Source organism: Sciurus carolinensis, chromosome 1, assembly GCF_902686445.1.
Source record: "Sciurus carolinensis chromosome 1, mSciCar1.2, whole genome shotgun sequence".
Lineage (NCBI taxonomy): Eukaryota > Metazoa > Chordata > Mammalia > Rodentia > Sciuridae > Sciurus > Sciurus carolinensis.
The window spans coordinates 190,857,934-190,884,994 of NC_062213.1; the positions used below are offsets into that span (position 1 = coordinate 190,857,934).

The 27,061-nt window shown below is 48.0% G+C and overlaps 1 protein-coding gene across 4 annotated transcripts in view; it reads left to right on the forward strand.

Annotated features, from left to right (window-relative positions):
- The first annotated feature begins 308 nt into the window (after window positions 1-308).
- Pafah2 (platelet activating factor acetylhydrolase 2) overlaps window positions 309-27,061 on the forward strand; it is a 33,341-nt gene continuing 6,588 nt past the window's right edge. The window contains exons 1-10 of one of the 4 annotated variants that reach the window (XM_047555810.1): window positions 309-422; window positions 7,621-7,757; window positions 9,634-9,787; window positions 10,577-10,673; window positions 14,698-14,766; window positions 15,473-15,620; window positions 16,643-16,756; window positions 20,453-20,544; window positions 21,878-22,048; window positions 26,704-26,858. In XM_047555810.1, the coding sequence (XP_047411766.1) occupies window positions 7,668-7,757; window positions 9,634-9,787; window positions 10,577-10,673; window positions 14,698-14,766; window positions 15,473-15,620; window positions 16,643-16,756; window positions 20,453-20,544; window positions 21,878-22,048; window positions 26,704-26,858 (1,090 nt within the window). In that variant the 5' untranslated portion in view covers window positions 309-422; window positions 7,621-7,667. Of the gene's footprint in view, window positions 423-7,620; window positions 7,758-9,633; window positions 9,788-10,576; window positions 10,674-14,697; window positions 14,767-15,472; window positions 15,621-16,642; window positions 16,757-20,452; window positions 20,545-21,877; window positions 22,049-22,224; window positions 23,015-26,703; window positions 26,859-27,061 lie in introns of those variants that run through there. The other 3 variants (XR_007109124.1, XM_047555814.1, XM_047555804.1) reach the window with 3 other exon arrangements.

The window sequence follows — 27,061 nt, forward strand, 5'->3', positions numbered from 1 at the left end:
AGAGAATAAAGCGAGGCCAGGGCTGTTTCCAGGCACGCCCGGGAACTATTTGAGAGACCGTCAAGCGGAGGGTTACTTACTGGGACTGCAAACGGTAACCCTCCGCTCAAAACTACATCGCTGCGATTTCTGCTCAGACCGCCAGGGGGAGGAATCGCACCGCACCCCGGGTCTTGGGCGGTTTCACCCAGCCGCGAGCGCGGAGGGCGCTGGGAGATGTAGTTCTACGGTTGTGATGCCCGGGACCGCGCGGTGCCCACCGGGAATTGTAGTTCAATACAGAGAGGCGGGAAACACTTTTTAAAGCGCCCATGTCGAGTCCTGGAAACTACAATTACCAAAGGGCCATAGGTTCCTGGGCGGTTTCTCTTTTCCATCGAGTGAAACGTCTGAGCTTGCTTCTGAGGGATCACCTTGACTGGGTAAGTGTGGTTGGAGAAAGTTCTCGTTATGAACTGAGCTGTCTGCAGACTTTTTCGTACTCCAGCCCGTGTGGGGCTTCCTTGTCTCTCCATTCGAACTGCACATCGACCTTTCATCTTGGTGCTCGCGGTTTCCTATTCAGACGCCTCCGTATCCACCTACCCGCAAAGCCTCGCACTGTCAGTCTCGCGCATTCACTCCGGCGCCCCGAAACCATTTCTCTCCGCGCCGCCCTCCTCGCGCAGCCTCACCTTCCCGGAACCTGGGCCGCTTGACTGGTCCCTCTTCCTTTTTCCCTTTGCCGTGAACTTGAGGTCAGCCAGCGTGGTTCATAATCCAGCCCTGCCTCCCACCCTGTGACCTCGGGCAGATCCTACGGCCTCCCTGGGACTCACCTTCTTCCTCTCTAGAATGGAGATGACCACCAGCCTTAGGGCGAGGTTGTGTTGTAGACCTAGTAAGCTGAGAGGTATGAGAGTGATTTGTGAACTAAGCTCTCCACGAGCGACATTTATTAGTACTCTGGAACACCCTTATCGGGGCTGCTTTTCTAGATCTGCCAGCTGGCTTGTTGCTCAAGCTCGTCTTTTTGAACTCACGATGACTCCATCTAAGAACAGGGTGGTATTTCCTCACTTCCTCCAAAGACCAAAGATCAGACAGACCCGTGAACTTTTAGTGCCCCAGCGGCTTTGTCTGAAAGGAAGCTGCTAGAGAGGCGCTTATCTTGGACTCTGTCCTGAAATAGCCAGTGATGAAAAGTCCACACAGCTGGCAGAGAGGCAGTCTCTGCTCACTGGAAGCAGGGCCCCAGCAGGACAGCTGCACTGTAAGCCCTATCCATGCCCTTTGGGCTCTCTGGGGCCTGTTTAGTAGACTCTGGCTTTGGTAGGGTGACTCAGACTTGAGAAATCCACTTTGCTGAAGGATATAATCCAGGAAAAATGAAAGAGACCTTGACTGGGTTTGTTGAAAGAGAGACATAGCATCGTTAATGAGTTAGTTCCTGATACTTTATGAATATATTTTATTTAAAATATACCAGGCCCTAGGCAATATCAATTTATTCATTTAAATTTCACTTATGAATTGCCGCCATTTTACATATAAGAACCTTAGGCTCAGGGAGGCCACGTAGTTAGTTAAATTAATGGTGGGTGTAGCTACCTTCCGTGGCTACAGTGCCTTATGTCAGGTGCTTCACATACATTATTTAATCCTCTTCAACAGCTTCATGAATAGTTGTTATTTCTAGCATGTGGATTAATTCTTAGGGTTTTAGAGTTTAGGGAACTTGCTCAAGATCTCATAGTTGCCAGGTGTGGTGGTGCACACCTATAATCCCCGGGGCTCAAGAGGCCGAGGTAGGAGGATCACGTGTTCAAGCCGGCCTCAGCAATATATCGAGGCCCTAATCAACTCAGTGAGACCCTATCTCTAAATAAAATATAAAAAAAGGGCTCTGGGGATGTGGCTCAGTGGTTTAATCCCTGGTTAACCCCCCCCCAAAAAAAAAAAAAAAAAAAAGATCTCACAGCTAAGGCTTGGGATGTAACTCAGTGGTAGAGTGTTTGCTTAATATGCATTTAACCCTGGGTTTGATCCTTGGCACCTCATTAAAAAAAAAAAAAAAATTCTCTGCTGGGCTTGATGGCACATTCCTGAATTCCCAGCAGCTGGGGAGGCTGAGGCAGGAGTATCCCAAGTTAAAAGCCAACCTCAGCAATTTAGTGAGGCCCTAAGCAACTTAGCAAGGCCCTGTTTCAAAATAAAAATAAAAAGGGATGGCAATGTGATCCAGTGGTTAAGCACCACTGGGTTTAATCCCTAGTACCAAAAACCAAAAAAACTCATAGATAATAAGTACCAGAGGAATTCAATTACCAAAGTCTTTCTTTTCCAACTATGCCATGTAGTCTTATTTTTAGATAAAATTCACAGATTAAAAAAGAATTGAGGGTTGAAGTCAAAGCCAAGGAAAGGAACATTCATTGAGTCCCCACAATGTGGGGAAAACATGTGGATAAATGGTTTGGCCTACAAAGTATGAAACAGTTTTATCACTGGAATATATTTGAAAAGGTTAAAGTGTGAGAAAATTTTAAATAGCATTCATTGAATAAATTATTGAGACAGCTGTATACAGGGCTCTGCATTAAGCCTAGTGACTGGTAGGAACATACTTTTGGGTGGCCATGGAGATTATACCCAGTGAAAGCTTAGTCAAAAAACGGGATCAGAATACAGGGTACCCTCAACATTCATTGCATGTGCACAGATCTGAATAAGAGGAAAGACCTTTCATTACCTGAACTAGATGATCAGAAATACCAGGAAGCTTTTAAAAAACTAATTGGGGGCCGGGCGTGGTGATGCACACCTGTAATTCCAGTGACTCCAGAGTCTAAGACAGGAGGATCCCAAGTTCAAGGCCCTAAGCAACTCAGATCCTCCCAACCCACCCCCCCCAAAAAAAAAAACAAAAACGAATTGAGGACGGGTGTAGCTTAGTGGCAGAGTGCTTACTATGGTTCCATTCCTAGCACCTCAAAAAAACACATTGGCCTCTGAGAATGGAGGCCCAAGAGTATACTTTTTTTTTGGAACCCAGGGATTGAACCTGGGGGTGCTTAACCTCTGAACCACATCCTCAACCCTTTTTATTTTTTTCACTTTGAGACTGTCTCACTAGGTTGCTTAGGGCCTAAGTTGCTGAGGCTAACCTCAAACTTGGAATCCTCTTGCCTCAGCCTCCCAAAGCACGGGGCCTACAGGTCTGGGCCACCATGCCTGGCTAGAATATACATTTTTGAAGCTTCCTGTGTGAATGGGATCTAGGCTGATGAATATCTAAGCTGGATGTCACATGCACCACCGTGGGAGGCAAGTCAGTGTTGAAAACTTCCGGAAGAACTCCCTAAAGCAGCCTGTGATTGGATTCTAGATAAGAGATGGGGACTGTGCTCAGAAATGGAGAGGAGGAAAGCTTGGAAAGGCTCGGACAACATCCCCAAAGGACTTGGTGATCTCACTGGGCCTGGGTGGGTGGAAAAAGCCTGCTGTGAATTGTTTAGACAAGATGAGCAGAAGAAGTAGAGACACCTGCACTGATTTCCCTGGAAGAGTCCAGTGTGTTTTAGAAAGGACTGTGGACGCTCTGTGCAGCTGTGTCTTCAGCAAAATTGGTCAGGTTGGGTCTTTCCGTCTCACTCTACCTGCGCATCCGGGTGAGCGCAGGGAACACAGGATTCATTTTCACGTTCGCCTCGCTCTGGCTAATGATCTATTTTCTTTTTTATTTTATTTCCAAGCAGAGTTTAGTTGATGACCTCAGAAATTTGCTGGGGCTACCAGAAACGTCTGCTCCCCTCCTTGTTGCTGTTTTCAGATCCACTTATCTTGACGCCTGTCCCATGCACTGCTCCCTATGTAGGATGAGACAAAAATCTCTTCCCATAAGAAGTTACTGGTCATTGAATCCTGAAACCTAACTAATCTTTGGCCCTTCCTTCTCCTCTGATTCTCCAAACCCATTCAGTTGCCAGGTCTATGCAGGGGAGAGGTTGGTACTGGGGATCTGACCTAGAGGCACTCTTGTAGAGCTGTGTCCCCAGCCCTTTTTTTTTTTTATTATTTTGACATGCAGTCTCGCTAGGTTGCTGAGCCTGGCCTGGGATTTGCAATCCTCCTGCCTTAGCCTCCCTGCAATAAAGAATTTCTTTCTTTCTTCTGCAGTGCTGGGGATGAACCCAGAGCCTCACCCATGCTAGCCAAGGGCTCTACCACTGACCTACTCTCCCAGGCCTTTCCAAAACCCATTGCTTTTCAATCAACAGATATTTCCTGTAGATACTTGCTAAGAATCAGGTAGTATGCTAGGTGTTTTGTGTTGTGTGTGTGTGTGTGTGTGTGTGTGTGTGTGTGGTGCTGGGGATTTGAACCCAGGGCCTTGTGCTTGTGAGGCAAGCACTCTAACAACTAAGTTCCAACCCCATGCTAGGTGTTTTAAGTGCATTATTTCACTTTATCTCCTCCTGTCCCTGTGAGGATGGCAGGATTTTTGTTCGCAGATGGTGAGTGAAGCTTTCGAGAGGACAGATGACTTGTCCAGGGGAAGCAAGCTAGGCTGCAAAGGAGCTGCACCCCAAGACCGGGTCTTTCAGATGTGGTTTCTTGTGCAACCCTTCCAGAGCAGAGTCCCACTCCTTAGCCTCCCCATCAGGCCTGCCCAGCTTGCCCCGTCCCCTTCCGTCCATCATTAGCCACTCCCCATTCCTCGTCCTCAGCACCTGCCTTCGTCCACTCTTCTCCTTTCCCCACTCCCGCTGCCCTCGACGCCCAAACTCAGAGCATTCTGTCCCCTCAGAGCCCCTACCGTATCTTGTCTGCCTCTTTTATGACAGTTGGAACTTGGCAGCTGCTTCACTGTCACATGGGCGGCCCGCGTCTTGTGACCCAGCCGAAGGTCTTAGGTCTCGTGTGTGTCCATCAGTAACAAGGGCAGAAGCCAGGGCCTGAGGCTAAGCGGCTCTCGGCCTCCTTCACTCTGGCCAGATAGTCCGCTGACCGCTTCAGGAGCTTAGCATCCTTTTAAAGAGAATTGGGTGGATTTTTAATATTTTTTTTAGACAGCATCTTACTGTGTTGCCCAGGCTCACCTTGAACTTCTGGGATCAAGTGATCCTCCCACCTCAGCCTCCTAGAAGTGGGATTCTTTTTAAGATTTGCTTCAGAGAAGCAAAATGGAGTTAAATACATGATAGAAAGAAAATCAGACTGAGGGCATAGCTAGTGTAGTGATAGAGCACTTGCTTAGCCTGAGTTCCATCTCCAGCACTGTAAAAAAAAAAAAAAAGAAGAGAAAATCATTTATTATCTTCTAAAGTTAAATAGAGTGATATTTGGATTATTTGGGGGTTTTCATTGGACTAGGCAGTTGGATGTTGGTGACCAGGACATGTGTGTTTAATAATTATTCTGCTTGTGACCTTGAGCAGCTCACATAATCTCTCAGGACCTTGGTTTCTTCATTAATAAAGTGCATGTATGGACCAGGCAGGGAGGGGGAGTCGATGGGGGAGGACTGGCAGAAGCGATCTCTGAGGACTCTTCTTGCCCAGGCATGCTTGGACTTGAACTCTCAGAACAGAGCATCTCGCAGGAAGCAGAGTAATGTAATAATTAATAACGAGGAATGCTCTCAGATGCTCTTGATTGCAAGCAATGGAAATCTAAATTCTGTTGGTTTATTACTTCTTGTTTTTGTTTTTTGTTTTTTTTTCCCAATGGTGGGGATCAAACCCAGGGCCTTGTGTGTGCTAGGCAAGGCTTTACCACTGATCTGCACCCTCAACCCCTTAAATTGTGTTGGGAATTTATTGCCTTGGATAATTAGAAAGTCCAGGAACAGGTCAGGTTTCAGGTACGGTCTAATCCAGGGATTCCTCTGTTTTCACCAATATGACTCATTTCCCTGTGGTTTTCTCAGCTCCACCATCTGTAAAGAAAGAAGCGAATGAAGGAAATAGAGAGGAGAGACAGCTCAGCAGTGACACGGGGAGACTGAGCCCGTCTTCCACTCACAGCCTGGGGCAGACAGCGGGGCATGAGCGAGTGGGGGGAATTTTTGCGGTTAGGCCATTGCTAGGAGGTTGTGAGGGAAGGGTCCTTTTGGTTGTCACCTCTGTTCTTTGAGGTGGTCACTGTTCCACGTCGAAGCAGGTGTTTTCAGGATTGTAGTCGCAGATAGTCATTTCCTTTCTTTGTGTGATGATGAAGTATTGTCTGGGGCTTAAGGTCAGACTGAGTCAGAGTGATCATGACTTAAGAACAGACCGCTCACCACTGAGAAGTCCGAATTTGAGAGTCTTTATTAAGCCGGCCGGCTGACTGTCTCATACAATGCCCCAAAAAATGGCTGTTGGGAGAACAGCCCCGACCACGGGGTTGTAGGGGTTTTTATACCAAAAATCACATCAATCATAAGTGTCTGTTGCTATGATTCAAAGTTACAAACTAACATCATGAGCTCATCGACAGAGGGGGAAGTGGGTCAAACTGACCCTTACCTAGGTACAAACTAAAGAATGGTTGCTAACACCCACACAATCAACATTCACATGGTACATTGGTTACTACATAGGAGTTGTCATTGTATATTATTAAACATGTCACACCAAGTGACTGATGATGGGCACAGAGGCGGGGTGTTTCCATGGGAGAAACTTATTTCCTACATAACATGGAGTCTCAGTGCAAAATGGAGTCTGTTTAGTCATTTCCCTTAGAGTCTGGCCTAGAACATTCTCATGGAGCCAGATCTGTCAGCCCATCACACATGAGGTGACTCTTACTCTAAGACATATTTCAAGATGGCATTGTTTGCATCAGGTTGTACCTAACACCATCCACCTTGGGTAGCTTCGTTGGCAAAGTAGCTCAAGGCCGGTGACATGTGACATCTACATTTCACACTAGTGCAAAGCAACAAAGAACTTTACTCCCTCAACCGTCAAACCAAACTAGCATCAATAGTTTACTTCAACGACAAGGCTCCCCCATGAGCAGGGGCAGTCACGGTCAGGAGGTCAGTGTCTGGCTGGGCACAGTGGCGCACACCTGGGAGCCCAGTGGCTCGGGAGGCTGAGGCAGGAGGATCTCGCGTTCAAAGCCAGTCTCAGCAACTGAGTGAGGCCCTAAGCAACTCAGTGAGACCCTGTCTCTAAATAAAATGCAAAAAAGGGCTGGGGATGGGGCTCAGTGGTTGAGTGCCCCAGGGTTCCATCCCTGGTACCAAAAAAAAAAAAAAAAAAAAGAACTCAGTTCTGGCTCAGACAGACCTGGTTGTTGTCCTAAGCAGGTAACTTGGGAAAGTCGTTCAGCCTCTCTAGCCTTAGTTTCTCACCTGTGTAGGGATCTTAATACTGCCTACCTCAGAGACTTGTGCTCCAGCGTGAAGCTGCATCCCCAGCTCTTGGTGGGTGTGAGGATGGAAGTTCTTTCTCCCCTTACCACCATCTCCTCGCCTCACCAGAAAAAAAATGCAGCCCCTCTACCTTAGCAAATGATTTAATGAGTGACTGGCAGGGAGGATGGGGTGACGAGGGGTGAGGGATGTAGCTGGAGTGTCGCGTGACCCATGAGCAGCGGAAGCCAGGAGGAAACCAGCAAGAGGCTGTTCTGTGTTCCACCCTCCAGCCATCAAGCTCAGCACCGCCCCATCCCACGATTCAGCTGCCATCGAGATGGGGACCAGCCAGTCTGTGTGCTTCCCTCCGGTCTCAGGACCCCACCTTGTAGGCTGTGGGGATGTGATGGAGGGTCAGAGTCTCCAGGTAGGTGCCTGCATCCCCTGCAGGTCTCCTCTGCTTCTGCCTGTGCTGAATCTTCTCCCGTGCCGTAGGTTTCCGCTTCTTCAGTTCCTCTGGGATGCCTTTACCTTCTGTGCAGCCTCCTCTTCTGGTTTAGGGACAGTGTGCTCCTTTTCAGTGAGGATCATCTGTACGTGGCAGGGGAGCTCGGGCGTGGGTCGGTCCAACCACGAGCTCTGTAAGTATGGTGGTGCACCTCGGGTGCTTTCTTCCTGGATGTGTTAACAACCAGGGCTCTCCATCTAAACCCTTCAGATCAGCATTGCTCTCTGCTTTTAAACGTGTGCACCAAAAATTCAGCATTCTGTTTGGGCCACCGACCCTGTGTCCAGCCCTGCTTGGCCTGGACCCACCTCCCATCTCCACCTTGTAACACTGGAATGGCATACATTGCTTCTTTAAAGTGTCTTTCAGGGACTTGGTGGCTTTTTAAAAAAAATTATTTATTTACTTATTTATTTATATGCGGTGCTGAGGATGGAACCCAGTGCCTCACACCTGCTAGGCAAGCACTTCACCACTGCCCACACCCCCAGCCCCTTGGTGGCCTTTTGATATGCATACCCTTGATGGCCTGTGTGGGTTCATGAGTGTTATTGATGCAAACACAATGATCTGAACCTCTTGATTTGCATGGTTTTGTGGGGTTTTCTGGGTCAAGAGAGTAGAGAACCATTTTCACAGATCATCTCAGGCCACTTACAGGACAAGCTGTGCTGGGTCTTAATGATCCCGGGTCAGAGTGCACAGTTCCAGGTGGGGGAAGCTGGGCTAGAGCTGGTTTGGCTCTCAGCCCCCGGTTCTGACTTCCTCTTATCAAATACCAGAAGCTTCCCATTCGACAGAGACGATGTGTTCTTTCTTCAACTCCGAGGAAAAGGGGGCTGTAGCTTCAAAGGCGGCTCCCAGCTCCTCACCTGTCTTGAGGGCAGATACCTGATCCTGGAAAGGTTTTCCATTTCATCCTCACACGAGTGAGAGGGAGAACCGTGAGCCACATGCCGTTGCCTTGACTCCCCAACCTGGGCACGAACATGGTCACCTCATCTCTTCTGCCTCCAACTGCTCCTTCTGGACTTTCCCTCCACCAGTTTCTAGGTTTTTGTTTTTGTTTTTGTTTATTTGTTTGTTTTTGGTACCAGGAATCAAGCCCAGGGGTGCTTAACCATTGAACCACATCTCCAGCCCTTCTTATTTTTTATTTAGAGACAGGATCTTGCTGAGTTGCTTAGGGCCCCCCTACGTTGCTGAGGCTGGCTTTGAACTCTCGATCCTCCTGCCTCAGCCTCCCTAGTCACTGGGATTACAGGCATGTGTCACCACGCCCAGCCAGTTTCTAGATTTTCTCTGCTGGCTCCTGGTCTCCTCTCCCTTATGAGAGGCACATACTTTAGTATCACTCACCCTCTCCTGTGTAAGATGGGTATGTCCTGAGAGCCAGCCTAGAGGCGGAGCCTCTGGCACACACTGATGCTGCTGATTTCCGCACAAGGGCAAATCTCTAGCTCCCATGCCCCGTGTCTCCTCCAGGCCTGGACTCAGGACCAGATTGAAATCTTTTGATGTCCTGAGCTTTCGAAGTATTTTGGCACCCCCCCCCCCATACTATGTAATTCAAAATACTAAAAGTGATTTGAAATAACATAGGTTTTTCAGGTATGCTAAAAATAAAATTGTTTCCTTTTTTCCTAAATGTAAAATTTGGGTATGTCACTGAAGCTTAAGGTGACCCGTGTCGATGCCCTGCCTGCCTGGCACTCCTAATGGCTGCCAGGTGTGTTGCCGGGAGACCCAGTGCCTGGGCTTCTTGCTCTGAGCGGCTGCTCTCTTCTTTCCTACAGGGAGCTTCTTTCGACTCTTCTACCCCTGCCAAGAGGCAGAAGAGACTGCGGAGCAGCCCCTGTGGATTCCCCGCTCTGAGTACTGTGCTGCCCTGGCCGATTACCTGCAGTTCAATAAGCGCTGGGGCGGGTTGCTCTTCAACCTGGCCATGGGTAAGGCCGGTCTGGTGCTTTCCTGTTTGCTTGGTTTTGTCCCTAGGAGGTTCCCAGGTAGACAGAGTCTAGCCCTTTTGCAGTGGATGGGTGTGAAGAGCTGGGAGCTCTGTCACTGAGGAATGCTCTCCTGGGTTCGAATCCAGGCTCTGTAATTTACTAGCTGGGGGGCTTGGGCAGATCCCGCAACTTGCCTGAATACCTGCCTTTGCAGGGTGGCAGTGTGGGGTGTATGTGATCAAAGCCTCTCGCACAGTGCTGGGGACCTGGCATGGCCTGCGTCAGTGGCGGGTCTGACGCGTTTGCCCTGCAGGCCTTCCTTCCCGCTCTGTGTGTGGATCAGACCTTCTTCACTCTCAGGGAGCAGTTCTCCTCCAGCCTCCCCTCCTCAGGGCCGAGCTGTGCTGAATCACCCGCTTCCTCCCAAGGGCCGCCCTAGTTCCTCATCCACTGCTGAGATGCTAAGACCTGTTCAGCTCCGCCCCTGGGGGTGACTTTTTGTCCTTTCGCCATTTGCTGCCTGGGTTCTTGCTCATCTGGGTGCTCCACCACCTAGCTGCACCCCCGCCCCAGCCCTTCGATTTCTCTCCCTGTTTTTTACTGTATTCCCTCTCCCTAGGGAAGGGAAGAGGAAAGAACAGGAGGGGCGATGATTGTCCTGGGACGCTCAGGGGCGGGTGGTGGGTTCCCCAGAGGGAAAGAACACAGATGCCTCCCCTGCCTATGCTGGCTGCCCTTGGGATGACCGCCTTGGGCAGCCAGGGATTCTATAGCCTGTGTCTCTGCTAGGATCTTGTCGCCTGCCTGTTAGCTGGAATGGCCGCTTTAAGACGAAGGACTCTGGCTACCCCTTGATCATATTTTCCCATGGCCTGGGAGGCTTCAGGTAAGCGCTTCCATCCTTGCCTGGGGAGACTTCGCCTAGTGACGGCGACAGCTGCTGAGTCTCCACTTATTCTCAAAGGGCAGAATAACAGACATGTCCATCTGCTAGCTGTCGCGCCTCCGTCTGCTCCGTGCCGTAACACCGTGTCCCCTTCTCTGGAAGACCCTTCCCAAGCCCTGTCACCCGACGGAGGCTTTGGGCAGCCTTCATCAGGGCAACACCCTGCGTTGACCACCTGCCCTGTGTGTGGCACGGGCGTGTCAGGGAGTGAGACGGCTTTCTCCCTGTGCTCCCAGCCACAGCTTCACCCTGAACCCCAGCCATGCCACTTGTGCCCTGTGTGACGTGGGAAAGTTAGGTAACTCTGAGCCTAGGTTTGACACCTGCCAAAGGGGGTGGTGTGTCCCGGACGTGCTGGCGCACACGTGTAGGTTCTCCTTCCCTTTCTCCACGTGGAGGGACGTGATGGCAGACTTGACCCGAAGACCTCTTTCGCCAGACTCTGAGCTCTGGCTCACCGACACCCATTCAGCATAGACCCGTGCGTTCTGCTCCCACCCCGTGGTGGGACCGGGCATGGTCGTGTCCTCACTGAGCTCCAGGACATTCTCTGCTCGCCCGTCAACGTGGCCCGGAGGGTCACGCATCTTGCAGGTTCCACCACCAGACCCTTGACCACGAAGCCCCTGACCACGCTGTAGCCAAGGAGACATTTTTGTCTTTGTTTTTGATGTGTTTCAGTACTGGGGATGGAACCCAGGGACACTCCACCGAGGAACTACATCCACAGCCCTTTATTTTTTATTTTAAGACAGGGTCTTGCTAAATTGCCCAGGCTGGCCTTGAACTTATGATCCTGCCTCAGCCTCTGGAGTAGCTGAGTCGCAGGCGTGGGTCACCTCATCCTGCTGGGACAATCTCTTTTTTAAACCAAACAGGATCTTGTCATTCAGCACCTTGCAGGGTGCCTGCCTGGGAGGTGCTCGATAAACATTTGTTGAATGAATAAATGAATGTCCCTCCCCTAATCAGGACTTTTAAAAGCTCTTTGAACTTAATTCACTTCTTTTCGAGGTCTTACCAGGATGTAGGTCCAAGACAAAGTTTCCATCTTCATGTCTTACTATTTACCCATTCCAGCGCTCCAAACAAATTGGCCTTTCACTTACTTAAAAAGCACGTTACTTAAAAGTCGTGTTATTTCCTGCCTCGGGGCCTTCATCTGTGGTGTACTTTGAGGCCCTTCCATTTGAGGCCTAGAATATTCACTGTTCTGCTCATCCTTTCCTTTCCCTGCTCCCTCTCGCCTGGCTAATTCCCAGTTACCTTCAGGGTCCTCGTTTAGAGTCACTTCCTTGGGGACACCCTTCCTGACCCCAGCCTTGCGTCTATACTTCTCGGCACCTAACATGATTGTGATGCTCTTCTTACTTATGTTAACTGTCCTTTGATGGCTGTCTTCCTATTGCTAGATAGCAGACTCCATGGCTGCAGAGACCCTGTCTCTCTCCTATCACTCCCAGGGCCTGGAAAAGGGTGGTCTCCAGAGAAACACTCAGCCAGTGACAGCGCCGCTCTGTGGCTGGGTTCTCATTCAGCAGACATCTGTGGGGCACCTGCTCTGTGCCGGCTTCTTGGCACGAGGGGAAGGTTATTCCTAAACAGGGACTCGAATCCCGGAGAGGAGCTGGCACGTAGACTTAGCCCGGAGCTGGAAGTGGAACGGAGATGTGGAGGTGAGGCTGGCAAAGCCGGTGGGCAAACGGAGTGCCGGCCGCCTGCCAGGGTGAGTGAGAGTCTGCCTTCAGGGAAGCTGTGGTCCGGCAGGGAGAAGAAACTAAGAGCCATCCCCCTGAGCCACCATCTCAGTGAGCACATGACTTCGAAGGTCGTCTTTGGAGTCAAGAATCTGCATTAAGGGCTGGGGCTGGGGCTCAGCGGTAGAGCACTTGCCTGGCGTAGGTGAGGCACTGGGTTCGATCCTCAGCACCACATAAAAACAAATGAATAAAATAAAGGTATTGTGATCATCTACAACTAAAAAAAATATTAAAATGATAGAATCTGTATTAAGGTGTCACACCTCAGGGATCAGACGGAGCCAGTTACCAATACTCTTCACTAACCAGAGTGAAGTTCCAAGGAGGGAGGGCCAGGGACCTCGTTTCCTCCCCATCGCCAGTTATTCAGCTCTGGAGTCCTTTCCGTGGCCACAGACCCGTGGCCTCCCAGGGAGGAGCCTGTGCAGCAAGCCTTTGTTCACGTGGCCACACAGGCCTCCAAAGGGGCAGGCGGCGCAGGTGGTTTTGGTTTGGTTTCCTTTTGGCCATGCAGGGATTCAACCACGCCTACTGGGCAAGCGCCGTACCCCCGCGCCGCGTCCCCTCCCTGCGGATGCGGTTCTCTGCGCTGAGCAAACAGGTGTGAGCGACAGGCTTGCCCGAGGTTGCCCTGCGTTACACAGTTCAAACCAGGAAGGCATTAGAAATGTCTCCGCCTCTGAGGTCCAGCTCCCTGCCTCCCCTGGGAAGCGGGAGAAGGTGAAAGGAAACCCAGGAAACTGACCTTTTTCTTTTCTCTTTCAGAGCTAGAGGTAGACAGGGTTGGTTCTGTAGTTCCTTGAAGTTTTCAGAGAATCAGACATTTTATCATTTTGCTCTGCCACATATGGCTTCCATTTCTAAAGTTGTCTCATGACCCAGGGTGGCTGCTTTAGCTCTTGTCATTAATCTGCATCCCAGGCAGTAGGATGGAGCTTTATAAAGGAAATTGTAAAGGAAGTTTTATGTAACACAACTGCTTACATCTCATTGACTAATCCTGCTCTGCCAGTTATGGTAGTATCAAGCTGTCTGTGGCTACTGAACCCTTGAAATGTGGCCAGTCCAAACAGAGAAGCTACAAGGCCCAGGGTTCAAATTCCCAGCACCGCAAAAAAAAAAAACAAAAAAAAAAAAAACAAAAAAAACAGAGAACCTGCAAGTATGAAATATATGCCCATTTCAAAGTCTTAATATGAAAAAAGAAAATAATGAAAAATTTCATTAATAAGTTTTTTGACTCTAGATTGAAATTATAATAGGTTAAATAGGTTGTCATAGATTGAATAAAACATAATAAAATATGATTAAATAATGGGCTATTATAGATGAAATGAAATATATTATTAAGGTTAGTATCTTTTTACTTTTTGAAATGTGTCTACTGGAAAATTTTAAATTCCTTATAAATTCAGCATTACATTTCTGTTGCACCATGCTGCACTAGAACTTAACTACGCAAACTTTAACATCTGCAAGGGAGGTGAGGAAATATAACACTTCAATGGCATAAAAGTGTCGTTGGCCAAAAATCAGGTTCTATTATTGAGGAGGAAGGGAAAAGAGGAGTTTGGAGTAGGCAATCAGCAGTGTCCGCCATATGTCTTTGCTTTCCTTCTCCTGGACAGGTAGAAGACAGACCAAAAATCTGCATGTTAAATCATATTTAAATTGCACATTAAAGAAATTAGGTGCATTCCTATGATCCCAGCAACTCAGGAGGCTGAGGCAAGGGGATCGAAAGTTCAAGACCAGTCTCAGCAACTTAGACCCTGTCTCAAAATAAAATACAAAATCGTTGGGGACATGGTTCAGTGATTAAGCCTTAAGTGGTTCAATACCCGGTACTAAAAAATGAAATAGCCAGAGTTCCTGTCCTCCAGGAGCTTAACAGCTAATTTGGGGGACATATAGTATATGACAATAAAAATGCAATTGAAGCAGTCAAAATATATTTTGGAGGTGGGGCCGGGCTAACAGAGGGGTCAGAAGGCCCTGTGGGTTGGTTTGCAAACACTTCCTGAAGGAGGAGGCGGGAGCCTGGTGGGATCCTCATCTTGGAAACAGCACCTGGAGGAGGGCTGCGCATGGGGATTTCCTCTGCTTAACCCTTTGAGATGGCCACCAGCAGAGCATGGCTGGACTGGGATGAGAGCTGGGCCATTCTTTTGACCCCTCCTCCCTATTCCCTTCTGAATCTCTAGGACTTTGTATTCAGCCTTCTGTATGGAGCTGGCCTCCCGTGGCTTTGTGGTTGCTGTGCCGGAGCACAGGTGAGGGATGGCAGTCACCGTGAACTGTCATGGAGTGGGTGCCTGCAGTGAGCTAGGTGTAGGCTAGTCCCCTATAAATGTTTTCTTTTTTAGCCAGGTGTGACGGCACACCGTCATCCCAGCGACTCAGGAGCTGAGGCAGGAGGTTTACAAGTTCAAGGGCAGCCTCAACAACTTAGTCAGGCCCTAAGCAACTTAATGCGATCCTGCCTCAAAATAAAAAATAAAAATGGCTGGGATGTGGATCAGTGGTTGAATGCCCCTGGGTTCAATCCCTAGTACAAAAAAAAAAAAAGTTTTGTTTTTTAGATTTTTGTTTTGATCTTTGCAGTGCCGGGGATCAAACCCAGGGTCTTGCACATGCTAGGCAAGTGCTCTCTCACTGAGCAAATGTAATATTATCCCTCATATATTATTTCTAATACTCCCAACAACCATGTAAGGCAGGTATCATGCCCATTTTAAAGAGGAGAAAACCCAAGTTCAAAGATGTTAAATAGCTTGCCAAAAGTGACACAGCTGAGTCAGGGTTCAAACCCAGGTCTGTCTAAAATTTGTGGTTTTCCTCCTCTTCTTTGCATGCCTCAGACCCTTCCCTGCTAGCAAAAAGGAGCCCACATGTCTTGGCCCGAGGGAGGAACTGGCGAAAGGGAGAAGTGAGTTCACGGTGTCTTGTGCTTTCTCCCTGACGGCATCCGTATTTCAGAGACCAGTCGGCTGCGACTACCTATTTCTGCAAGCAGGTCCCGGAGGAGAATCGGCCCACCAAGGAGTCCCTGGAGGAGGAATGGATCCCCTACCGTCGAATTGAGGAAGGGGAGATGGAGAAGGCATTCCATGTTCGGAATCCCCAGGTAGCTTGTGCGACTGGGGAGGGAGCGCTCCTGAGCCTGCTTCACTGCACTGGCCAGCTTTCTGTCACTGCCATGAAATACCTGAAATGATTAGCTTATAAGAGCAAAGTTTATTTAGCTCATAGTTTTGAAGGTTCCAGTCTAAGATTAGGCGGACCCATTGCTTTGGGCCTTTGTGGTCTACATGGCAACGAGGGGATGGTGGCAGAGCAGACCCATTCATCTCATGAGCCTGGAAGCAAAAGTGAGGAAGAGACTGAGGTCTCACAAGGCCCCACCTCCTAAAGATTTCACCACCTCCCAAAGTGCTACTCTGGAGACCATCTTGAATACATGGACATTTGGGGAATACTCACCCAGGCCATAGCTTTCAATCAGCAATACTTTTAACTTTCTAAATCTTAATCGTAGTGGGAATAAACGGGGTATTAATCAGGACTCTTAAAATTGTCAGTATCAGAAACCCAACTTAAGTTTGCGAACTGGTCAGCTCACATAAGAAGACTCCAGGAAGAGCAAGTCCACTGGAAGCAGCTTCGAGAGCCACTGGGACTTGCTCTCAGAGAGAACTCGCTCGCCTCTGGCTCTGCACACTGGCTTACTTCCTGAGGTTGGAGCCACAGCCCTCTGCAGCTCTGAGCTTGCACATGTTCAGCTGTTCGGGGTTGCTCCCCAGTCCCCTACACTTGTGCCAGGCTGGAGTTCGAAAAATCCTGGAGAAGAAGCCCTAGCCTGAGGAGAAGTGCCTCAGTGAAAGTTCCCACCGGAACTGCATCGTTAGATTTGGGGTGGGGTGGTCCTCATCTCATCTGATCCTCCTGACCCCCTGTGGGTAGGTGGAGTCGGAACAACAGGGCTGACTCCCTTGTGCTGTTAGCTGGTGCCTGTGTGAGCTGCAAGGGCCCGGCTGGCTGAGGTGTGGGGTCAGACTTCCCCGCGTTCTTCCTTGCTTGGCTGTGTAGCTGAGATTCCTGCTGGGTGGTCATGAACTGTTCCGGCTCCCACTGGTCTGTCTGTTGCAGGTGCATCATCGGGTAGGGGAGTGTGTGCGGGTATTGAGGATCATGCAGGAAGTCACTGCTGGGAGGACTGTCCTCAACATCTTGCCTGGAGGGTTGGATCTGATGACCTTGAAGGTACGGAGCAGCTGGTATGACCCAGAACCCACGTCGTCATCAGAACTTCCTTGGTTACGCCTAACTAGCTGAACTCACTAGCTTAAACCAAAGAGAACCTACTGGCTGCATATCTAGCAAGACCCCAGGCAGACTTGAGGCCAGTTGAGGGTCACACTGTCCTCAGAGCTCTGACCTCTCCCTCCTGGATGAACTCTCTCTATGTGGGCTTCTTTCTCACCGCAGTCTCTGCTTTTGGCAGGAAAGGTGGTTACTGGCAGCCCAGGCCTGTGTCTCAACTCACAGCACCAGAATTAAAAAGAAAAGAGACTCTGAGTTTCCAGGCTGTGGCCCTGTGTGGTCTGGGCCTGTTACTGCACCAGAAAGAGAGAGCGTTCTGATTGGCTGCCTGGGCTACCCTACTTCTGGGTGGGGACTTGAGCGGCAGGATGCAGGTCCCACCAGGGCCATGTGGACAGAGGAGGCCTGCCCACTGCAGGCTGGCTCCTTCCTCTAAGGGAATCCCAGGAGTCCTCCGGGAGAGGATGAAGCCATCCCGCCTTAGACTGGAGAGCCTAGGAAGGTACCTCCCAGCCGCACCCCATCTCCCCACCTCCGCCTGATTTCATAAGTAGCTCAGGCTCTATTCAGAGAACCAGGAAATCACACAGAAGCATGAAGAGAAAAGAAACAGTTTTTTTCAGACATTTTGACTTTTGTCCTGCCAGTTATTTTAAAACACATTAACACATGTATTTTATTTATTTGTTTATTTTTGGGACAGGGGATTGAACCCAAGGACACTTAACCACGGAGCCACATCCCCAGCCCTTTCTTATTTTTTTATTTTGAGACAGGGTCTCGCTAAGTTGCTTAGGGTCTCACTAAGTTGTTGAGGCTGGCTTCAAACTTGTCATCCTCCGGCCTCAGCCTCCCAAGTCTCTGGGATTACAGGAATGTGGCACCACATCCAGTTTATACATATATTTTAAAACAATAATGTTATTATTTAAAACAAGTTATTTTGTGGCCTTTTTTTTTTTTTTTCTCTTTTTCCCCCACTTAGCAAAACAGTCTATCTTCTCATGCTACTCAGTGTTTTTGTGTGGCATGATTTTTAGTGACCATGTGATATTCTGTTGTCAGAGTAAGCATGTCACTACATTACTTCCCAGATGACCTCCTCACACAAATTGAGGAAGTCGGCACTGTTAACCTCTGCACATCAAAAGAAAACGGGGATCAGAAGAGCTGAGGGTCTACCCAAGAGTACTCAGCTCAGTGGTAGAGTCACACTTTAAACTGGGACTTTTTCCTCCTCTAGCCTGTGCTGTGTGCCCCAAAACCGCTTCAAAAAAAAAAAAAAAAAAAAAAAATCTCCGTTAAGCCTCTGGTGGTGTCCTCCCGGGAGGAGCAATGCTGGATGGCTGGTGGGGAGACAGGACCTGGAATCTGAGGGTTTTACCAGCAACTTGATGTGTGTGGTCCGCCCCTCTGGAGAAGCAGGCCTCTGAGCACCGAGCTGCAGGCCTACGTGCCTGTGCACCTGAGGGGAGTGGCCGCCACGGTCCAGTGCAGCTATTTAAGAAGCAGCCTTTTGGAAACCCAGAATGAAAAAACCGAAGTAATTGTTCACCCATCAGACTAAGTAAGCTCCAAAAATTGATTATTGCCTGGGTTGACAGTCCACGGGGAAGTAGATATCCTCCTAAAAGGCCAGAGCGAGTAGGGACTGCCTGTGGAGAGCCATCAGGCGTAGCCGTCAGCAGGACAAATACACACATGCTTTGATCCAGCCATCGCCAGCACACGTGAAGTGTGATAATGTGCAGTTACTCGTTCCCATGTTGATTGTAATGGCAACAGACCGATGGCAGCCTGAAGGTCTACCAGTAAGCGATGGTTAATGCTCGTGCAGCAGTGGCTGTATTGTTTGGATAATGCTTATTGCTGTAGCACGTAAACCCCACATCTCAGTGACTTATACCAGAGAAATTTGTTTTTCTTCTATGTAAAGTCTGTGAGGTATTCCTGAGCAAGAGGTAGTTCAGGGATCTGGGCTTCTTTTATCCTGGGATTCTGCCATCTCAATGAATCCCAGATTTGTTGAGTACATTAAACCACTTAGCATGGGAAAGGGCACGGAGGTCTGTCTGAAAGTCAGTGTGGCCAGCCGTGGCAGTGGAGATGGCTCGTCTGCTCACGTTCTGTTGGCCAGAACTTGGTCACAAGGCCTCATCTGACTGCTGGGAAAGAGTCTGGCTGTGTGTCCAGGAACCAATTTGGTGGTTAGCCAGCTGCCTCTTCCATGGGGAAATCAAACGTAACTGTAAGATAGGATGAGGAAGCTCTTCTGTCCTAGTATTGTTACACCAAACAGCTCAATACCGAGCCACGGGTATAAAAAGAGGGTGACGAACACATTCCTGTTTGCTTATGTGTGCAGAAGACGTTAGCTGTCTGGTAGGAAGTGGGCAGCCTTGTGGAAAAGATATGGGGAATGGAGAGACCGCTCTATGGACTTCTGGTTTGGGGTTTTATGAATGTATTGACCTTGGCTGGGGAGATAGCTCAGCTGGTAGAGCGCTTGCCTCGAAAGCACAAGGCCCTGAGTTCGATCCCCAGTACCGCAAAAAAAAAAAAAAAAAAAAAAGTTTGTATTGACCTATCTTTTAAAAACCTGAAGAGTCCATCCAGCCCAGTGGCCAAGCTGAAGGAACTGAGTGAAGAGGGGGAATTTCGGCACAAAGCCTTTGGAGGAGAGCAAGGCTTCAGGGTAGAGGCTGGGCTGCAAAGCCCGGAGAGATTTCCAGAGCCCCTTAGTAGGCAGCTGGGGTGGTTTTTTTTATATAACTATGCCCCGAAGGCTTCTGGGGACGACCAGAAATAGATACTTCCAGATCATGTTAGAAGAAACAGATTCTTTCTCTTCCCCTGGGCTTTGGATAAAAATTAGGACAGATATTCAAAAAGGAAGTAGAACCTGAGTTGGTGTCTGCATAAACAGTCTAGTGCCAAGTGGAAATGCCACAGGAGCACCCTCTCCTCTCCTCGGCGTGGTCCGGGGGGATCCCCGGGACCTGTTCATAAGGCAGGACCTGTTCATAAGGCAGGACCTGGTCATCCTCCTGGAGGCTGGAGAAAGCCCTTACTCTCACCGTGCTCAAAACTGACAAGCCAGTGTGGAGCCGGACAACATATGTCCATTCACTAATAGGTTTTTTTTTTGTAGTTGTAGATGGACAGCATGCCTTAATTTTATTTGTTTTAATTTCGTGTGGTGCTAAGGGTCAAACCCAGTGCCTCACGTGTGCTAGACAGGTGCTCTGCCGCTGAGCTACAGCCCCAGCCCCTATTCATAGGTATTTGAATGTCTGCTCTAGGCTGGATATTGGTAGGTTGGTAGGTGGTAAGATTACAAAAATAAAGGTGAAATGAAAACATGGTTCTCAGAATTCCTGCCTGCAGAAGGCCGTTCACGCCTAGGATCGTCTGTCTGCCTGCTGCTGGGATCAAACCTAGGGCTCATCCATGCTAGGCAAGTGCTCTCCAGCAGGTCTCAGTGTGGTTTTGGTGGGCTTACTCTCTGTATCAAGCCCTCCTCTTCCCTCACTGTTTCTTCCTCTTGCCATTGAGGAATTCTTTAAAAAACAAACAAACAAACAAACAAAAAGCCCCTAGGGGTTTCTGGCTTGGCTGAGTTCTCTGCTTCCTCAGGGCAGCATTGACCTGAGCCGCGTGGCTGTGATGGGACACTCATTTGGAGGGGCCACCGCTGTTCTGACTTTGGCCAAGGAGGCCCAGTTTCGGTGAGTTTCCTGGGGACGCGTTTCCTCTTAGCTTATTCATTCACCGTTGCACTTATTTATTCCATAGGTGAGTGTTACGTTCGGGTGTGGTTGGGGGGCTGGAGAGTCAGTGGTGACCAAGGAGACAAGGTCTCTGCCTTCGTGGAATCGTGTCACCGTGGGAGGGGGCAGCCTCGTTAAGACGCTGAGGGACAGTAAAATGCCCAACGCTGAAGTGCCAAGAAGAAAAGGAGACGGGCTGAGAAGCTGAGCGTCTCAGGCTTCTCGGCGAAAGAGACATAAACGAGACCAAAGGCAAAGAAGCCAGCCATGCAAAGGCCCAAAGGAAGGTCCTCCGGCCAGTGGGAACGGCTAAGCCAAGGCCTGAGGTGGAAGCAGGCTGGCCGCATCAGTATAGGTGGAGAGTCGTGAGGGGCAGGCATCGACGACAGGGGCCGAGATCGCAGGACCTTTGGCCGGGGTAACGAAGTTTGGATTTTATTCTAAGCATGAGGGGATGCTAGTTAAAGATCTTAAACAACAACAGCAAAACGCATCTTGCTTCGAAAAAGTATGTGGCTATATGGCTACCGCGTGAAGAAGGGATCGTATCGGGACCAGACTGAAGGCGAGAGGCGACTGTCAGCGTGAAGCAGAGGTGATGGATCTGCATGAGGATGCAGGCAGTGGGGTGAGAGAAGTGACTGGAACACAGGATGTGTCCTAGAGTTTTCAGGATTTAGTGTAAGTGAGCCGAAGGAGAGGGGAAGGCGAGACTTTCCCCTTGGGTGTCCATCATTTGAGTAGAAGAGGATCGACCCTTGCTGAGATGGAGATGGAGGTTGGGGTGGCGACTGAATCTTAGGGCCATAGATTTGTGCTTGGCACTGAGGAGGTCTTCCTGACCTCCCCTGCCATGCAGGCCCTGTGCTTTGCCCCTTGTGAATTGGGGCACTGTTACCTTGTCTCTCGCTCTTCCCTGCTGGCCTGGGAGGTCTTGAAAGCAAGAGCTCTGTTGTAAATGTGCAGAGCACAGGGTTAAGCAGACAGCAGGCACTCAGCGAATGCAGAATGAAAGAAAGGCTAAAGGAAGCGCCACTCTGCGGAACTGGCGGCCGTCCCCCAAGAGTAGGTCCAGAGAAGGAGAGCTGATCCTTGCTCTCGGGGAGGATCTCGGGTAACTGGTAACTGGTAAATCCAAGAGCCTAACTGAAGGGTCTGGGCCCTGGTACCTCCTCCCTGGCTTCCTGAGCCTTTAGCTCACTGGAAGGAAGCACCCCACCCTCCCACACCACCCTAAATCTTCTTGCCGGGGTTTCCGAGTAGCAGCTCCAAATATCTGGTCCTCTTCCAGATGTGCTGTGGCCCTGGATGCCTGGATGTTTCCTCTTGAGCGTGACTTTTACCCCAAGGCCCGGGGCCCTGTGTTCTTCATCAATACCGAGAAGTTCCAGACAGCGGAGAGTGTCAACTTGATGAAGAGGATTTGCACCCACCACGAGCAGTCCAGAATCATAACTGTCCTGTGAGTGAGCCCCACGGGCAGAACCTCATGTCCTCTCCGTTGTCTCCCTTGATCTCTTCTGGATTATCTAATAATATCCGGTATCAATAGAATACCAGAATAGCTCCTGAATTCCAAAGTCTTAATTCCTTCATAATTTCTTTCTGCCCGTCTTCTCCACTTGGCTCCACCCGCAGGGATTTCTTCAGCAGTTTGCATGACTTTATGACAAGATTTACCTGATGCTTTCTGGTAAAAGAGTGTCGTGGGGTTGTGCGTTGGAGAGGCGGGGCTGTGAGTCTGGTGAGCTCCGGAGATCTCTGTCCTCTTTGGGATTCTGTTGGGTCTTTGAAGGGTGCGTATGGGAGACCTTTGACATTCATCCACTGGAAGATTCTTAGCACTTTCTTGGACATCAGAATTCACAGATATCACTCCAAAGTGCTTATTTAAAAATAAACCTATATTCTAGCCAAGAGAAACCACCTTCTCGTCACTTTCCTCTCCAGCACCATCATTCGGTTTTCTCCCGGGAGCACTTTTCATGGAGCAAACAATTTCTGGTGACTTAAAGACAGTGACTGTGTAGGAGGTGACGAGGAACAACAGAGACAGGGCTGAAACGGCCCTGGCTTGGTCCTGCCCTGTGCGAGCCCAACAGCACACCATCAGGGGTCCTAGTCCCCACCACAGGAGCAGGACGTGGCTACATGCCTGGACCTTCAGAATCACTTGGTGGTTGGAAAGTGCGGGCGCCAAGCCCCCGAGCATCAGTCTGTCTATAGTCGATGGCTTCTCCCCTGCCCGTCTTGGCCCAGGCTCTCCCCTTGGATCACCCTCTCCTCTTTCATTTTGATTTTATGGCATTGGAGAGGACAGGACTGCTGGAATATTTGTCCAGGCTAGTCAGACTGGAATGTTTGTGACCACCAGGGAAAGGAGGGGAGAGAAGTCGGCACAGAGTGTGCAAAGGGAACTTGACTTCTGGTGGGTGTTGTTTCTTAAACTGAGTGTTGGCTACCCAAGTGAATTATTCTGTTCACTTTTTTGTTTGTTTGCCTTAAATAATGCATTTTTTCCACATTTTTATTGGTGCTTTATAGTTATGCATTTTGATTGGATTTGTTGTTATGTATTTCCATATGCACACAATGTAACAATGTCGTTTAACCAGTAACATTCCCCAGCATTTTCCCCTTCCTCCCTCTTCTTGGTCCCTTTTTTCTACTGATCTCCTTTTGATTTTTAGAAGATCCACCCCTAACTTTGTTTTCCTTTTTCCTCTTATTTCACTTAACATGATAGTCTCTAGTTCAAATAATGCATTCTTTTTTTTTTTTTTTTTTTTCCCAGTGCTAGAGATAAAACCCAGGGCCTCATGTTCTACCACTGAGCTACATCCCAGCCCAAATAATGCAATTTTTTAAGAAATCAGTTTTTCTGCATGATATCATACAGAAACATAGCATTTAGACTTTCCATTCCTCTTTGAATTGAGTAGTAAATTTAGTTATGAGTAATTTAGCCCAAAATGAACCTACTAGTAAGGATGTCACCTGGGAATTAAATGTATGTAGAGGGCTGGGGGTGGACTCAGTGGTAGAGTGCTTCCCTAGCTCGCACAAAGCCTGGGTTCCTTCCCCAGCACTGCAGAATGAATGAACAAACGAGTGAACGAACGGATGAATGTGTTTAAAACCAAAGGACTTAATCCAAATTCAATTTCTGTATACCTTGCCCTCACTTTCTTTTCTTTTTCTTTTTACAGACTGCATTTTGATTCATTGTACACAAATGGAGAACAACTTCATTTCTCTTATTGTATACGATGTAGATTCACACCATTCGTGTAATCATACATGTACATAGGGTCATAATGTCTGCCTCAGTCCACTATCTTTCCTTCCCACCCCTTCCCTCCCCATTTCCCTCTATACAATCCAAAGGTCTTCTGTTCTTCTCTTACTTCCCCCACCCCCTACCCCCATTGTGTATCATCATCCACTTTTCAGAGAAAACATTCAGCCTTTAGTTTTTTGGGATTGGCTTATTTCACTTAGCATGATATTCCCCAACTCCATCCATTTATCAGCAAATGCCATCATTTTATTCTTCTTTATGGCTGAATAGTATTCCATTGTGTATATATATACCACAGTTTAAACTGAGGAGTGGGATAGCCAGGTCAAATGGTGGTTCTATTCCAGGTTTGCTGAGGAATCTCCATACTGCTTTCCAGAGTGGCTGCACCAATTTACAACTCCACCAGCAATGTATGAGTGTGCCTTTTTCCCCACATCCACACCAACTCTTATTATTGCTTGTGTTCTTGATAATAGCCATTCTAATTGGAGTTTATGAACTCTTAGGGTGGTTTTGATTTGCATTTCTCTAATTACTAGAGATGATGAGCACTTTTTCATGTATTTGTTGATCACTGGTATATTTTCTTCTGTGTCATGTCTACCCAGTTCCTTAGTCCATTTATTGATTGGGCTCTTTATATTTTTGGTATAAAGTTTTTTAAGTTCTTTATAAATTTCAGAGATTAGTGCTCTGTCTGAAGTGTGTGTGGAAAAGATTTTCTCCCACTCTGTAGGCTCTCTTTTTACATTATTGTTTCCTTTGCTGAGAACACCAAACTCATTCTATGAAGCTAGTATCACTCTGATACCAAAACCAGATAAACACACATCAAGGAAAGAAAATATTAGACCAATATCTCTGATGAACATAGATGCAAAAATTCTTAACAAAATTCTGGCAAATCACATACAAAAACATATTAAAAAGATAGTGCACCATGATCAAGTGGGATTCATCCCAGGGATGCAAGGTTGGTTCAATATCAGTAAATCAATAAATGTAATTCATCATATCAATAGACTTAAGGTTAGGAATCATATGATTTTTTTCAATAGATGCAGAGAAAGCATTTGATAAACTACAACACCCCTTCATGTTCAAAACACTAGAAAAAATAGGGATAGTAGGAACATACCTCAACATTTGAAAGGCTATCTATGCTAAGCCCACAGTCAGTATCATTCTTAATGGAGAAAAACTGAAAGCATTCCCTCTAAAAATTGGAACAAGACAGGGATGCCCTCTTTCACCACTTCTATTCAACATTGTCCTTGAAATACTAGCCAGAGCAATTAGACAGACCAAAGAAATTAAAGGGATACAAATAGGAAAAGAAGAACTCAAGCTGTCACTATTTGCTGATGACATGATTCTGTATTTAGAGGATCTCAAAAACTCCACTAGAAAACATCTAGAACTAATAAATGAATTCAGCAAAGTAGCAGGATATAAAATTAATATGCATAAATCTAATGCATTTCTATTCATAAATCCTCTGATAGAGAAATTAGGAAAACCACTCCATTCACAATAGCCTCAAAAAAAAATAAAATAAAATACTTGGGAATCAATCTAACAAAAGAGGTGACAGACCCCTCTACAATGAGAACTACAGAACACTAAAGAAAGAAATTGAAGAAAACCTTAGACGATGGAAAGATAGCTCATGTTCTTAGATAGGCAAAATTAATATTGTCAAAAAGGCCATTCTACCAAAGGTGCTATACCGATTCAATGCAATTCCAATTAAAATCCCAGTGACATTCCTCATAGAAATAGAGAAACCAGGGTTGGGGAGATAGCTCAGCTGGTAGAGTCCTTGCCTCGCAAGCACAAGACCCTGGGTTGGATCCCCAGTACCGCAAAAAAAAAAAAAAAAAAAAAAAAGAGAAGCCAATCATGAAATTTATCTGGAAGAATAAAAGACCCAGGATAGCCAAAGCAGTCTTGGGCAGAAAGAGTGATGCAGGAGGTATCACAATACCAGACCTTAAACTCTACTTTAGAGCAGTAATAACAAAAACCACATGGTATTGGCACCAAAATAGACAGGTAGACCAATGGTACAGGATAGAAGACACAGAGACAAACCCACATAAGTACAGTAATCTCATACTAGACAAAGGTGCCAAAAACATACAATGGATAAAAGATAGCCTCTTTAACAAATGGAACTGGCAAAACTGGAAATCCATATGCAGTAAAATGAAATTAAACTCCTATCTCTCACCCTGTACAAAACTCAACTCAAAATGGATCCAGGATCTAGGAATTAGACTTGAGACCCCTCACCAAATAGAAGAAAAAGTAGGTCCAAGTCTCCATCCCGTTGGCTTAAGACCAGACTTCCTCAACAAGATCCCCAGAGCAGAAGACATAAAGGCAAGAATCAATAAATGGGATGGGTTCAAACTAAAAAGATTTTTCTCAGCAAAGGAAACAATCAACAATGTGAAGAGAGAGCCTACAGAGTGGGAGAAAATCTTTACCACTCACTTTTTTGATTATTTAAATAAAGCAGGTAATCCCTGGCCCCGCTTCCTCTGTCACAGTTCTGACAAGGAGTCCATGTGTGCTGTGAATGTTCGGCTTTGAGTCTGATGATAACACTGGATTCGATTCCTGGCTATGACCCTGTCCCCTGTGTGACCCTGGGCAGACCACTCCTCAGACTCTGTCAAAGGAGAAAATACCTCCTCAACAAAGTCGCTGTGGAACTCCCTGGGCCGCTGCGCGGGAGCCCCTGACCACACAGGTGCTGGACGCCTGCGCTGACCTCCAGACCCCTCCCTTGTTTTCTTCTCCTCTAGTGGTTCTGTTCACCGGAGTCAAACTGACTTTGCTTTTGTGACGGGCAGCTTGCTCGTGAAGTTCTTATCCACTCAAACCCGTGGGAGTCTGGACCCCTATGAAGGTCAGGAGATCATGGTGCGGGCCATGCTGGCCTTCCTGCAGAGGCATCTTGGTAAGGAGAGCTCTGGGACCCCCCGGGCAGATGCAGGGTCCCTTAGGTTTCACTGCAGCGTCGCGGTCGGTACTGACATGGCTGGGCCCCAGAGATTTACGGCAAATGGGAAACCCAAGAGAAGGCGTTACCTAGGGTTAAAGAGAAAGCACGTGCCTGAAAGTCTGGGCGACCCCGAGTCTGGCTCTCACTGGGTGAATGAG